We start from the raw sequence: 14,583 nt of genomic DNA, 5'->3' as shown, positions 1-14,583 counted from the left end.
CTTTCCTACCCTGCAGGAACCACTCACCTCACACTGGAGCACAAATTGCTTTCCTCCTTTAATCCGCAGGAGGATACATTTCTTATCTTTAATCTGAGTCTCTTCCACCGACACTATCTGCTCCATTGTTAACAGGCTTTGCTAGAGTAACAAAATAAAACAAAATTAAATTCATTCAGAGATAAACCTCAAATGCTCGCGCAAGTTGATTTTGCTATGGATTGCATCTGGGGTTGTCTGCTGGAATTTCACTCTAAGTTACAGCATCCTAGCTTTGGGAGAAGCCATTTTAGAAACAGAGATTTATAGTTAATGTCACTTCTGGCTACATGTATCAGATGCACCAAGTCAGAGGGATATTGGCTGAAGAGGCAATTTAATTGTGAAGGTCTTTTCTTTTTCAGTGACAACTTTCAGCTAGATACTGAAATGTGTTATCGTTTTGCAAATATTAAATAAAGCCTGTAAGATATAGTTGTTGGCAGGGCATAGCTAGTCTATTTATTGCCCAAGACACATAGCCAGTTAGCCATGGGTTTGGTGGTGGTGGTGGTGGTGGTGGGGGGGGGTGCTAAGGGGGAGAGGAGGCGGCTGCGAAGGAGAGAAAACACTTTTGTACCCGTCAACAAATGGATACTCAGCTTACCGAAGTAATGAATTCCTTGAAAAATCAATATGGAATTTGTAATGTAAAGCTCCACAGTTAAAGAAGTTTATTGTAATGAGCACTCTAATTTAAACATGGAAAATAGGACTGTTAAATTTAAGTCAGAGGTTGGGATGTGAAGTGCAGTACAATAATTAGGAAATCCTTGGTTAAACTTCCAGCTTTGTGCAAACTTAATGGAAAATATGAAGTTGTTTGTTTGGGAGGGGAGAACACCAGAACAGTATTATTTAAATAGAGAAAAAACTGCAACTAAAGGGACTTGAAGGTATTTGAGCATAAAGCACCGTATCTAGCATACAGGTGTAGCAGGTAATGAGGAAGGCTAATGGAATGTTGGCCCTTATTTTTAAGGGGGTTGGAACATAAGCATAGGGAAGCCTTACTGCAACTTAACAAGGTGCTGTTGAGGCCTCAACTGCAGTACAAATAGTTCTGGTATCTTTTTATTTAAAGAAAGATATTGTTTCATTGGAGGCAGTTCAAAGAATGTTCACTAGAATGCTCCCCGGTGTGGATAGATTGTCTTATGAGCAAAGATTATACAGGGTGGAACTGTACTCACTGGAGTTTTGAAGATAGAGAGGTGATCTCATTGAAACATATGGGATTCTTAATGGTCTTGACAGGGTAAGTGCTGAGTGGCAAGATATACAAGGGTACAGATCAAGTGGTGGAAAATGGTAATAGAATAGTTAGGTGGATGCTTATGACCTGTACAGACTCAATGAGCCAAATGGTCTTTTAGTGAGCTGTAGACCTCTGCGGCTCTGTAATGTTTCCCCTCAAGTGTGAGTGAAAGACCAGAGGGCATAATTTCAGAATAAAGGGGCAGGAATTTCAGACTGAGATGAGGAGGAATTTCATCTCTCAGAGTGTTGAGGGTCTTTGGAACTCCTTGCCACAGAGAGCTGTGGAGACAGAGTCCTAGTGTAGATTTAAAGTTACGATAGATAGATTCTTGATAAGTAGGGGAAGCAAGGGGCTATGGGGAAAGGACAGAAAGGGGCACGAGGAATTTTAGATCAACCGTAATTCTATTGAATGGCAGAGCACACTTGAGGGGCTGAATGGCTGACTCCTGTTCCTATTTCTTATGGTCTTAAATGCATTGACTGTGACCTCGCCTCTATGTGGAAGGCATGACGATGCGTATAGGGTGGTGTGTGTTTGTGCACGCGTGCGCGCACAGGCATGTAAAAGAACTTGTAGCTAAGCTATGCCAGTTGTCTTGCTCTAGTTTAGATACTGTGGTGTCTAAGAAAATAACATTTTCTTCATGTTGTGGCTTCAAGATTTTAATGAAGTGGCATTGACGATTGAGGACATCGATTTATTCTTCTAATTATGCTTCTCTGAGCATCCGAATATCCCATTAGTCAACGCCAGTACAGAAGTACTTGTTACTCTATGACTGTATTACCTAATGACGCAGTTTGTGAGAATGAAAAAAAGAATTCCTTGAAAATCAAAAGGTCAATACAGTCGCAAGAAAATCCTTCAATAAAATTTCTTTTTAAAATTGCCCTCATTCAGAGTGTGACCAACTGGAAAAGAAACCCCGATTCTGGCTGCAGGGATATCAATACTTGTCTGCTCTCTCCGAGTTTGTGACCCAAGCACATGACTGAGAAGATTGAATGGGAAGAAAACCAATCTGTCTAAAAACTGCAAATGCCACCAAGGTTTTCTAATTTGTAACATATTTGCCTAATATACTACTCAAATAAGTTTACTAGCCAGGTTCCCAAGGAGTTTCGAAACTTTTAGGTTATAGTAACTGGCAGTCAGTAAAATGATCAAACAACATTTACTTAAACAAACTCAAAACTTGTTCTACACCATCTCTTAACTTTACAGAAATGAAAAAAAAACACATTTAGAAGGAGGAAGGACCTTAAGTCAGGGTTGTTCAAGGGATCTTCTATCATGTAAAACTACTTCCTAGTTAATTACTTCACGATATTGCTACGATTCACTTGGATTTTGATGCTTTTTAACATTTGTTTAAATTTGATGATTTTAACTAGGGAATGGTGTGGAAAGTGAGAGTTTTGGTTAATTTAAAATCTATGCACATTAATGACTTCTCCCAGACACAGGTACGCAAGTAGACTTTCCCCTTGGAATAATTATGACAGGGAATTAACAGAGGCAACGTTGACCAGGGAGATGCAGAAAGGGCTTGAAATGTTCTCAAGCAAAAGGCCATATCTATGAAGGATTCTAATGGAAATTTTCCTATCTGGCAGGAATAACATGTCAAATGTCTACACTTCAGTACAGATGTTCTCATTGAAATCCCTCACCTGCAAATACATCTTTAGAGCAAGGTGTGGACCTCATTGCAAGTTGTGATCATTTTTTAGGCCTGGTTCTTTTCCTGTTGGACCTGCAGATATGTGCAACATCTTGAAGCTTGCCATTCACTGTGGCGTAAGGCAAGTCACAGATTGCCGACTCAATGGGAACTCGTGGCAGTGGGAAGCAATAGCCTAGTGGTATTGTTGCTGAACTGTTAATCCAGAGACCCAGATTATTAACTGGGTTCCTGGTTCAAATCCTGCCATGGCAGATGATGGAATCTGAATTCAACAAAGTATCTGGAATTAAGAATCTATAAGACCGTAAGGCATAGGAGTGGAAGTAAGGCCATTCAGCCCATCAAGTCCACTCCACCATTTAAATCATGGCTGATAGGCATTTCAACACCACTTGCCTGCACTCTCCCTGTAGCCCTTGATTCCTTTTGAGATCAAGAATTTGTTGATCTCTGCCTTGAAGGCATCCAATGTCCCAACCTCCACTGCACTCTGCGGCAATGAATTCCACAAGCCCACCACTCTCTGGCTGATGAAATGTCGTCTAATTTCCATTTTAAATTTACCCCCTCTAATTTTAAGGCTGTGCCCACGAATCCTAGTCTCCCCACCTAACGGAAACAACTTCCTAGTGTCCACCCCTTCTAAACCATACATTATCTTGTAAATTTCTATGAGATCTCCCCTCAACCTTCTAAACTCTAATGAGTACAATCCCAGGATCCTTAGCCGTTCATCATACGTTAAACCTACCATTCCAGGGATCATCCGTGTGAATCTCTGCTGGACACGCTCCAGGGCTAGTATATCCTTCCTGAGGTGTGGGGCCCAAAATTGGACACAGTATTCTAAATGGGGCCTAACTAGAGCCTTATAAAGCCTCAGAAGCACATCGCTGCTTTTACATTCCAACCCTCTTGAGATAAACGACAACATTACATTCGCTTTCTTAATTACAGACTCTACCTGCAAGTTAACCTTTAGAGAATCCTGCACCAACACTCCCAGATCCCTTTGCACTTCTGATTTGCAAATTTTCTCACTGTTTAGAAAATAGTCCATGCCTGTATTCTTTCTTCCAAAGTGCAAAACCTCACATTTACTCACATTGAATTTCATCAGCCATTTCCTGGACCACTCTCCTAAACTGTCTAAATCTTTCTGCAGCTTCCCCACCTCCTCAGTACTACCTGTCTGTCCACCTATCTTTGTATCATCGGCAAACTTCGCCAGAATGCCCCCAGTCCCTCATCCAGATCATTAATATATAAGGTGAACAGCTGTGGCCCCAACACTGAACCCTGCGGGACACTACTCGTCACTGGTTGCCATTCCGAGAAAGAGCCTTTTATCCCAACTCTCTGCCTTCTGTCAGACAGCCAATTCTCAATCCAAGCCAGTAGCTCACCTCGAACACCAGGGGCCCTCACCTTGCTCAGCAGCCTCCCGTGAGGCACTGTATCAAAGGCCTTTTGGAAGTCTAGGTACATGACATCTACTGGGTTTCCCTGGTCTAACATACTTGTTACCTCTTCAAAGAATTCTAACATGTTTGTCAGGCACGACCTCCCCTTACTAAATCCATGCTGACTTGTTCTAATCTGACCCTGCACTTCCAGGAATTTAGAAATCTCATCCTTGACAATCGATTCTAGAATTTTACCAACTACCGAGGTAAGGCTAATCAGCTTATAATTTTCCATCTTTTGCCTTGATCCTTTCTTAAACAAGGGAGTTACAACAGCAATTTTCCAATCATCTGGAACTTCCCCTGACTCCAGTGACTTTTGAAAGATCACGACCTAAGCCTCCGCTATTTCCTCGCCACCTCCCTCAGAACTCTAGGATGTAGCCCATCGGGGCCAGGAGATTTATCAATTTTTAGACCTTTTAGCTTTTCTAGAACTTTCTCTTTTGTAATGCCTACTGTACTCAACTCTGCCCCCAACTCTCCCTAATTGTTGGCATACTACTCATGTCTTCCACTGTGAAGACTGACGCAAAGTACTTAAAGTTCTTCAGCTATTTCCTTATCTCCCATCACTAGCCTTCCAGCATCAATTTGGAGCAGCCCAATATCTACTGTTGCCTCTCGTTTGTTTCTTGTGTATTGAAAGAAGCTTTTACTATCATTTCTAATATTACTAGCTAGCCTACCTTCATATTTGATCCTCTCCTTCCTTACTGCTCTCTTTGTTGTCCTCTGTTTGTTTCTGTAGCCTTTGCAATCTTCTGATTTCCCAGTGTTCTTGGCCACTTTATAGGCTGTCTCTTTTTCTTTGATATATTTCCTGACTTCCTTTGTCAGCCATGGCTGTCTAATCCCACCCTGCATAATCTTTCTTTTCTTTGGGATGAACCTCTGTACTGTGTCCTCAATTACACCCAGAAACTCCTGCCATTGTTACTCTACTGTCTTCCCCACGAGGCTCTGCTTCCAGTCGATTTTCGTCAATTCCTCTCTCATGCCCCTGTAATTACCTTTATTTAACTGTAACACCATTACATCTGATTTTGCCTTCTCTCTTTCAAGCTGCAGACTGAACTCTACCATATTATGATCGCTGCCTCCTGAGTGTTCCCTTACTTTAAGGTCTTTTCTAAAGTCTGGCTCATTACATAGCACTAAGTCCAGAATAACCTGCTCCCTTGTGGGCTCCATCACAAGCTGTTCCAAAAAGCCATCCTGCAAACATTCCATAAATTCTCTTTCTTTGGATCCACCAGCAACATTATTCACCCAATCCACATGCATATTGAAGTCCCCCATGATCACCGTGACCTTGCCTTTCTGACATGCCCTATTTATTTCTTAGTGCATCTTGTGCCACTGGTCCTGATCACTGTTAGGAGGTCTGTACATAACTCCCATTATAGTTTTTTTTGCCGTTGTGGTTCCTCAATTCCACCCACACAGACTCCACATCTTCTGACGCTGTGTCATTTAGTGCCATAGATTTAATTCCATTCTTAACGAACAAGGCAACCCCACCGCCTCTGCCCACCTTCCTGTCTTTTCGATATGTTGTGAATCCTTGGATGTTTAACTGCCAGTCCTGAGCTCCCTGCAACCATGTCTCTGTGATGCCTACCACATCATAATCATTCAAGAGGATTTGTGCTGTTAATTCATCTACTTTGTTGCGAATACTGCGAGCAATTAGATAAAATGTCTTGATGCTAGCTTTCTTATCATTATTAATGAAGGCTGTGAACCCATTATCAGGAAAACTCATCTGGTTCACTCATGTCCTTTAGGGAAGGAAACTGCCATCCTTTATTGGTCTGGCCTCCATGCGACTCCAGACCCATAGCAATGTGGTTGACTCCGAACTGCCCTCTGTGCAATTAGGAATGGGCAATGAATGCTGCCAGGCCAGCGACGCCCTCTTCCCGTGAATAAATTTTTAAAAAATATTTTCAACAGAAATACGGAAGCAGAGCAATCATTTAGGTTTGCTGAGATTAAATCTTTCCCACGATCTGGGGTTCCAGTGACTGCACTTTGCAAGCACAGCTTCTCAACTCTGCCCATATCAAAATCGAAAGAGATTGCATTCCATCAAATGCCCGGAAGCAACAAATCACTCAGGTCGATGCCTGGTAGTCTGGCAGCAGCCATGATGCTATAACACTCTGGCAGTCTGCTGGTCTATCTGTATTCCAGCCACAATAAATCAGAGGGTGACTACTGGGTGACAAAAGCTATGTAGTGACAGCATAGCTGATGACTCTGATCTGTCCCCCAATGTATTCATGTTGAGCATGCATGCAATGAAAGTCATGCTACCACAAACAAAAGTGCAACAGCAGGGCTTTGTTGTTCAAAAACAACACCTGTGTTGCCTGGATAGCTTTGGAAAAAGCCTGCAGAACTTGGCAGATTGTGCATCAAGATTCATGGTACACTATTATATACAGCAAAACACTGTGATCATGCGGGCACAGTCCATGCCAGGAGCTGTAATGTGAACAGCTGATGAACATGAGCTTGAAGGAGTATAAAAAGAAAATGTAAAGAGAAGGCAAGGTAGACATTCCCTTTCTGGTTGGGTCATCTGGGATGAACCCCACCAAGTGCAAATGACCATAACAACGTTCTGAATACAACAGGAGTCAGGTGAACTTTTCTCCAAAAGTCATCATAATGCCTGTGAAATTTCAACCATGGGGACAACCTGATAAAAAAATTAGCCCCAAAACTTAAGAAGTATGGACAGAACGCGAGGGGCTGCTTTCCTGATCAAGGCTGACTTGCTGCTGGCAAGGCTTACGGTGGCAGCAGTGAACAAGGCTGCTGAGGCTGCAGGCAGCAACACTGTCACAGTGTGGAAGTGGCAGGAGGTCTGGGAGTGGTAGCTGCCTTTCTGAAGCTCAGCGGACAAGGCTGCTGGGCTGGGATGGGGTACAAGGGGTAAGATTAAACCTTCACAGCACGGCAGTTGGGTTTCACAGACCATGGCCCGGAACCTGGGGGGCAAGTAATGTTGTAAATTTGGGAAAGGGGAGAGTGGAGCTGCAAAGAGATGTAGAGAGGAGCGAGGAACGCAAAAGTGGGGATAGGGGCTGTGATAGAGGAGGAAAGTTCAGCAGAAGAGGAAAAGAGGGGAGGAAACAGAGTCTCCGCAGTGGGGGTTGGTAAAAGGGTCTGCAAAGGGGGTGACAAGGATTGGAGGTGCTTTAAAAGGAAGAAAAGAGGATTAAATTCTTTGACAAAAGACTATTCAGTGAAATGGAACCCAGGAAAATTGAGGCAATGAATTCTGCGCAGTTGAATAGGGAGTTCCTGCCTTCAGACTGCAGGAGGGGACATGTAGTGGATGCTCTAATAGTGAGGTCGGCGCTAACTAGATACTAAAATATCCAGTTAGCACCAAATTCATTACTGCAGCATCCACAACATATTATATCACTGGATATTACCATATCCAGTTAACAGTTTCATTTCATAAATATTTTCATTTATGTAAACCTCCTGTCAACGCTGCATAGCATTCACACTTCTTGAGATACTATGACTGTGTCAGATACAAGAATGCAACTATATAGCTGTGACCTTACCAATCTGTAGGAAGTGTGTTTAGGCGTGATAGATTTCTGTGCATAGAAATATGCATCAGTTATGTTTTAAAAAGAAGAAAACATCTGATCTAACCTTTGCCTATATCTTGAGCCAATTCAAATACTGGTGTTTAGGAAAGTAATGCTTTCCTTGTTTGAAATGGCTTTAAGTTTATTTGGAATAGTAGTGATTATTGCAGATACTAATGAATTCTTCTAATTTTGCTTCTGAGAGAGTCCAAATCCCCATACGCCAACACAATGACAACAAGGTATTATCACCTAATGAAGGAGTTAGCAAGCATTAAAAAGGAGGACAAAATGTAGCCCTGAAAATCAAAGAGTATTCTTCAAGAAATGTCAAGGGGAGCCTTCAGGAAAAAAATAGTACCATGACCTCTGAGCTGCAACCATCTCAAGGCTAGACATGATAAAGACACACCCAAGTGTTGCCAATGTCCTCCTCACTGATCTCATGGGTTGCACCAAAAAGTGGGAAAGACTAGTCTTGCAACTGTCTGACACAGCCATACCTTTCAGTAAAGTGTCTTCCTGACTGACTGGCAGGATATAATGAATAGAAGTGACAGCAGAGTGATTCACAGCCAGAGTATGCTCAACATTGATTCCAGATCCCATGAAATCTTACAGCCTCAGGTCAAAAACAGGCATGTAAACCTCCTGTCAACTGCCACCCTCTCTGAATCAAAACACTTTTGATGCTCAACACTTGGAAGAAGCACTGGAAATAATAAAGGGACATAACATAGCCTGGCTGGGAGTCTACAATGCTTATGACCATGATTTGCTTAGTAGCACTATTACTGACAAATAACCAAATTCTAATGAATGAATCTGCCTGATTAAGCAGCAAGTGGCAGGTGGTGAGAGAAACAATGAGAGAACAAACTCTCACCAATCTTTTGCAGATGCATTTCTGCACCTATATCTTGTGATCTTATTACTGGTACGAGTGACCATCACATATGCATACAGAATCCGGTCTTGAATGTTAGGCTATTCTCAATACTGTTATAACACTGAAGTTGGGCTGAAATGGGATGAATGACTAGCAGTTCAAAACTGGGTTTTTAGGAGGTCCTGCAGGCTAATTTGTATTCGATCACAAAATGCAAGCCCAGAAAATCATGCCCTGGGATATCAATTGCACCACCATTACCATCAAGCCAGATGATTAATCCAATGTTACTGGTGAGTGTAAGGGAGCACACAAAACCAACATCAGGTATATCTAATAATGAGGTACAAACGTGGTGAAGACGTAACGCAGAATAATGTTCTTGCTAATAAGCGGTGGATAATACAAATCAAATAGGAGGCACAACATCCTAATTTTCAACAGTGGCAAAGCAGAGCACATTAATGAAAAGGACAAGGTTGAATAATTTGCAAACAACTTCAGCCTGAAATACCAAGTGGACCCATAGCCTCCTGCGTAGATCCCCATCATCACAGATACAGGTCTTCAGATAAGTTTATTCAAATCATGTGTAATTACAAAATGGCTGGAAGTACTGGATATAGCAGAAACTACATGATCCATTTTTTTTATTGGCTTTTCACAGGACGTGAGCATCACTGACGGTTTTTACTAATAGATTGCCTTTTTTATTTTATTCACTGTCATGCTCTGGGTGTCACTCGGTAGGGCAGCATTTATTGCCCATCCCAGTTGCCCTTGAATGGGAAGTCACCCTGAACTGCTACAGTTCACGTGCTTTGAGTCCAGCTGGACAGCAAGTTTCAATAGTTATGCCTCGTGACAAGGAAGGAATGACAATATAGTTCCAAGTCAGGATGGTTGCAGCTTTTAAAGAAAAATGCTCCTAATAGTGGTACAATGTCTCTGTTCTTGTGTCCTTTTAGGTGGAAGTGGTTGTAGGTTTGGAAGGTGCAATCAAAGGAGGTTTTCTCAGTTGTTATGGTGTATCTTACAGATCATGCACACCATTCCCACTGTGCATCAAGGGTGGAGGGAGTAAATGTTTAAAGTAGTAGATATGGAGTTGATTAAATGGCTGGCCTTAGTTTCTGTTGAACTTAAGTGTTACTGGAGCTGCACTCATCCAGGCAAATGGAGAGGATACATCACACTCTTGACTTGAGCCTTGCAGATAGTGGACAAGCTCTGTAGGCTCAGCCTCACTGCAGAATTCTCAGCTTCTGGCCTTCTCTTAGAGTCACTGTATTAATATGGCTGGCTCAGTTACACTTGTACTCAGTGTTAGGTGCATGGATATTGATAGTGACATTCAGCAATGGGAATGTTGTTAAATATAATGTGAAAATGGTTAGATTCTAGGATAACAGTGTGGAGCTGAAGAAAAACTGCAGGCCAGGCAGCATCAGAGGAGCAGGAAAGCTGACATTTCGGGTAGGGACTCTTCTTCAGAAAATGCTTTGTTAGAGATGGACATCACCTGGAATTTGTATGGTATGAATATTACTTGCCAATTATCAATCCAAGCTTAAATATTATTCAGGTTTTGATGTATGTGGGCATGGAGAGCTACAGTATTTGAGGCATTGTGAATGGTACTGATCAGTGTTAAATCATCAATGAACGTCTCATTTCTGACTTTATGATGGAGTGAATACCATTAATAAACAGCTTGTGTTTGGGCCGAGGACATTGCTTCAAGAGACCCTTGCAACATTACTCTGCAGCTAAGAAAACTGGCCTTCAGCAACTGTAATCACCTTCTCTTGAGCTATGACTCAATGGAAAGTTTACTCCACGACTCCGATTTTGCTAGAGCTCCATGATGCCACACTTGGTCCAATGCTGTTTTAAGTTCAAGAACAATAATTCTCACCTTGCGCCTGGAATTCATTTTCCTTGTACATGGAATCATAGAATCCTTACAGTGCAGAAAGTTATTCGACTCACTGAGTCCACACTGACTCTCCGAAAAGCATCCAATCTAGCCGCAGCTCCTCCACCCTATCCCTGGACACTTTTAGCATGGCCAATCAACCTGACATGCATATTTTGGACTGTGGGAAGAAACCCACACAGACACAGGGAGAGCACGCAAATTCCACAGAGTCACCCAAGAGTGAAATCAAACCATGTCCTTGGTTGCAAAGAGGCAGCAGTGCTAACCACTGAACAACCTGCATATTTGGATCAAGGCTTTAGTACAGCCTTGATGCCATTGCCACTATCAGCAATCACCAACTTATTCTCAATTCAGTCCTGCTCTGTTAAGAAACGTAAAGGATAGAATCACTTTGCAGAATCCCAAACAGCTATGTGGCTAAGCCAAAGATAAGATTCTGCTCCTGTCAGACTGTCACTGATTGGGAATACTCCATAAATTAGAAAACTCCCAAGCAGTATGGAAGTAATATGGTGTAATTTGACAACATCTTGCAGTCTTTCCATGTACAAAGGCTGAGGATCTGCTCCCAGTTGATTTTTTGCAGTGATGCACTATAGCTGTTTTGAAAACACAATTGTAATTGTAATTAAAGACAATTGTAAATGTAATTGCATATTGTAAGAAGTATATTCATCCCATTAAGTTTCCCACAGATCATGTATACTACCCTGTATCATGAACTCTAGAAACTATCAATAGTCTATTGTGCAGATACAATCCTACAGTCTACAATTCTGTAATGCATTTGAATTCCTGCTTTTTTTCTGTAGTATAGGATATTGTCTGCAATACAGCAGACTGGAGGATTTGGAAGAGTTGGTTTTAAAAAGTATCTACAAACAGAAAATAGAGTAAATGTTTCAATTTTTTTTCTATTCATGTGTGAGATGTGGGTGTCACTGGCCCATCCTTAGTTGCCCTTGAGAAAGTGGTTCTAAGCTGCCTTCTTGAACCACTGCAGTCCTCCTGCTGTGGGTCGACCCGCAATGCCATTAGGGAGGAAATTCCAGGATTTTGACCCAGTGACAGTGAAGGAATGGCAATATATTTCCAAGTCAACATGGTGAGTGACTTGGAGGGGAAATTGGAGGTTGTGGTGTTTCCATATGTCTGATGCCTTGGTCCTTCAAGATTGGAAGTGGTCTTGGGTTTGTCTGAGGATCTTTGGTGAATTTCTGCAGGGCATATTGTAGATTGTACACACTGCTGCTACTGAACATCGGTGGTGGAGGGAGTGAATGTTTGAGGATGTAGTGCCAATCAAGCAGGCTGCTTTATGCTGAATGATGTCAAGCTTCTTGAGTGTTGTTGACGCTGAATTCATCCAGGAAAGTGGGGAGTTTCCATCACGCTTCTCACTTATGCCTTGTAGATGGCGGACAGGCTTTGAGGAGTCAGGAGGCGAGTTACTCACTGCACTATTTCTAGCCTCTAGTCTGTTCTTGTAGCCACTACATTTCTATGACGAGTCCAGTTGAGTTTCTGGTAACTTCGAGGATGTTGATAGTGGGGGATTCAGGGATGGTAACACCAAGGGGCAGTGCTTAGATTGTCTCTTATTGGTGATGGTCATAGCCTGGCATTTATGTGGCATGAATGTCACTTGCCACTTGTCAACCCAAGCCTGGATATTGTCCAGATCTTGTTAAATGTGAACATGGAATACTTCAGTATCTGAGGAGTCACAAATAATACTGAACATTGTGCAATCATCGGTAAACATCCCCACTTCTGACCTTATGATGGAGGGAAGGTTATTGATGAAGCAGCTGAAGATGGTTGGGCCTAGGGCCTACCCTGAGGAACTGCTGCACAGATGTCCTGGAGCTGAAATGATCGATCTCCCGCAACGATGGCCATCTTCCGATGTGTCAGGTATGACTCCAACCACCAGTGCATTTGCCCCCTGACACTCATTGATTCCAGTTTTGCTAGGGCTCCTTGATGCCACACTCGGTTGAATCTCACCTGACCTCTGGAATTCAGCTCTGTTGTCCATGTTTGAACCAAGGCTGTAATGATTGCAGGACCTGAGTAGCCCTGGCCAAACCAAAACTGGGCATCACTGAGCAGATTATTTCTGAGCAGGTGCTGCATGATAGCACCGTTGATGACACCTTCTATCACCTTACTCGCGGCTGAGAGTAAACTGATGGGGCGGTAATTGGCCAGGTTGATTTGTCCTGCTTTTTGTATACAGGGCACGCTTAGGCAATTTTCCACATTGTTGGGGAGATACCATTGTTGCAACTGTACTAGAACAGTTTGGCTAGTGGAGCAGCAAGTTCTGGAACGAAGGTCTTCAGTACTATTACCAGAATGCTTTCAGGGCCAGTAGCCTTTGCAGTATCCAGTGTCTCCGCCCGTTTCTTGATATCACGTGGAGTGGATCGAATTGGCTGAAGACTAATATCTGTAATGCGGGGGACCACTGGAGGAGGCCAAAATGGATCATCCGCTCGGCACTCAGGCTGAAGTTTTCCGTGAAATCTTCAGTCATATCCTTTGCACTCATGTACTGGGCACTTCCAACATTGAGGTTGGGGATGTATCAGTGATCCTTCTTCAGATCAGTATTTAGAACAGCGTGCTGTTCTGAAGAAGGGTCACTGGATTCAAAATGTTTTTCATCTTTTCACAGATGCTGCCAGACCTGCTGAGTTTCTCCAGCAATTTCTGTACTTGTTTGTTTCAGACCTTCAACATCCACAGACAAAGGTCACAATTCCTAATTTTATTAAAAGGAGTCTATATTGATTGGCACTAGATTAGTGATCTCAGCCTGGCTGCACCACAATTAGCTTTGATGTTCAGAAAAACTCTGTTCTTGATTGTTGTTCAATTGAAGAACATGGATAGCCATGATAATTTCTGTATTTTATGTTAGTTTTTGTATAGTAACGGCAAAAATAGAAGTGGGTATTTCTTTGCAGTGTTTCAAGGTGAAAGACAGTAGGCTGGGTACTTGATGGAATCAGAGAAGGTTGACAGATATGTAATTTATTTACACAAAAGAGGCTTAAAGTGCTAATTGAATGTTCATTATTATGACTATTCCAACAGTCAAAATCATGACGCCTACAGAAAACTGATAATGTAAAAATAAATCATGAAGAGACTATGGATAATGTATTTTTAAAAAACCTAACTGTTACACCATGTTCTCAATTATTGTTTATGGAATATTTACTTGAACCCACCTAATCATGTAAATAAGGTGCAACACTTACAGTGCATGACTAACCAAAGGTATTTCATACTTGCAATCTTATGGTTTATATAACAAACGAAATTTTAAAAAAAACAGACCACTACAGGAGGGATTTTGCAATTAAATGTAACAGGAATAGAGACACTGGATGACAAAGGAGATTCATACAGCAAAGATGGTAATGAACATAGATTCTGTGCTCAATATTACTCTACTTCCTGTGGCTTTATACCAAGTCATTTAACTATTTTGGCCCCCTTTTTCCAGCTAATTTTCTGGAAAGACTGCCATGTGGTAAATTAAGTTTCCTAACGCAGAAGGAACGGAAGTATCATGGAAACAATGAAAGTTGCTCTCCCTTCCTAGTAAAGGAGGACTGAGGTGATACTGAGGAAACCAAAAAATTAACAATAACTA

General features: G+C 42.0%; 1 protein-coding gene across 2 annotated transcripts in view; it reads right to left on the bottom strand.

The window, feature by feature from the left end:
* The window catches only part of grk3 (G protein-coupled receptor kinase 3), a 278,643-nt gene that overhangs the window by 13,975 nt on the left and 250,085 nt on the right, over nt 1-14,583 (bottom strand). For both annotated transcript variants that reach the window (XM_048555682.2, XM_059655001.1), the window contains one exon: nt 28-141. In XM_048555682.2, coding sequence (XP_048411639.1) covers nt 28-141 — 114 coding nt within the window. The remainder of the gene's footprint in view (nt 1-27; nt 142-14,583) is intronic.

The sequence above is a fragment of the Stegostoma tigrinum genome, chromosome 26 (genome assembly GCF_030684315.1).
Source record: "Stegostoma tigrinum isolate sSteTig4 chromosome 26, sSteTig4.hap1, whole genome shotgun sequence".
Classification (NCBI taxonomy): Eukaryota; Metazoa; Chordata; class Chondrichthyes; order Orectolobiformes; family Stegostomatidae; genus Stegostoma; species Stegostoma tigrinum.
This window is presented reverse-complemented; position numbering and strand designations above follow the sequence as displayed.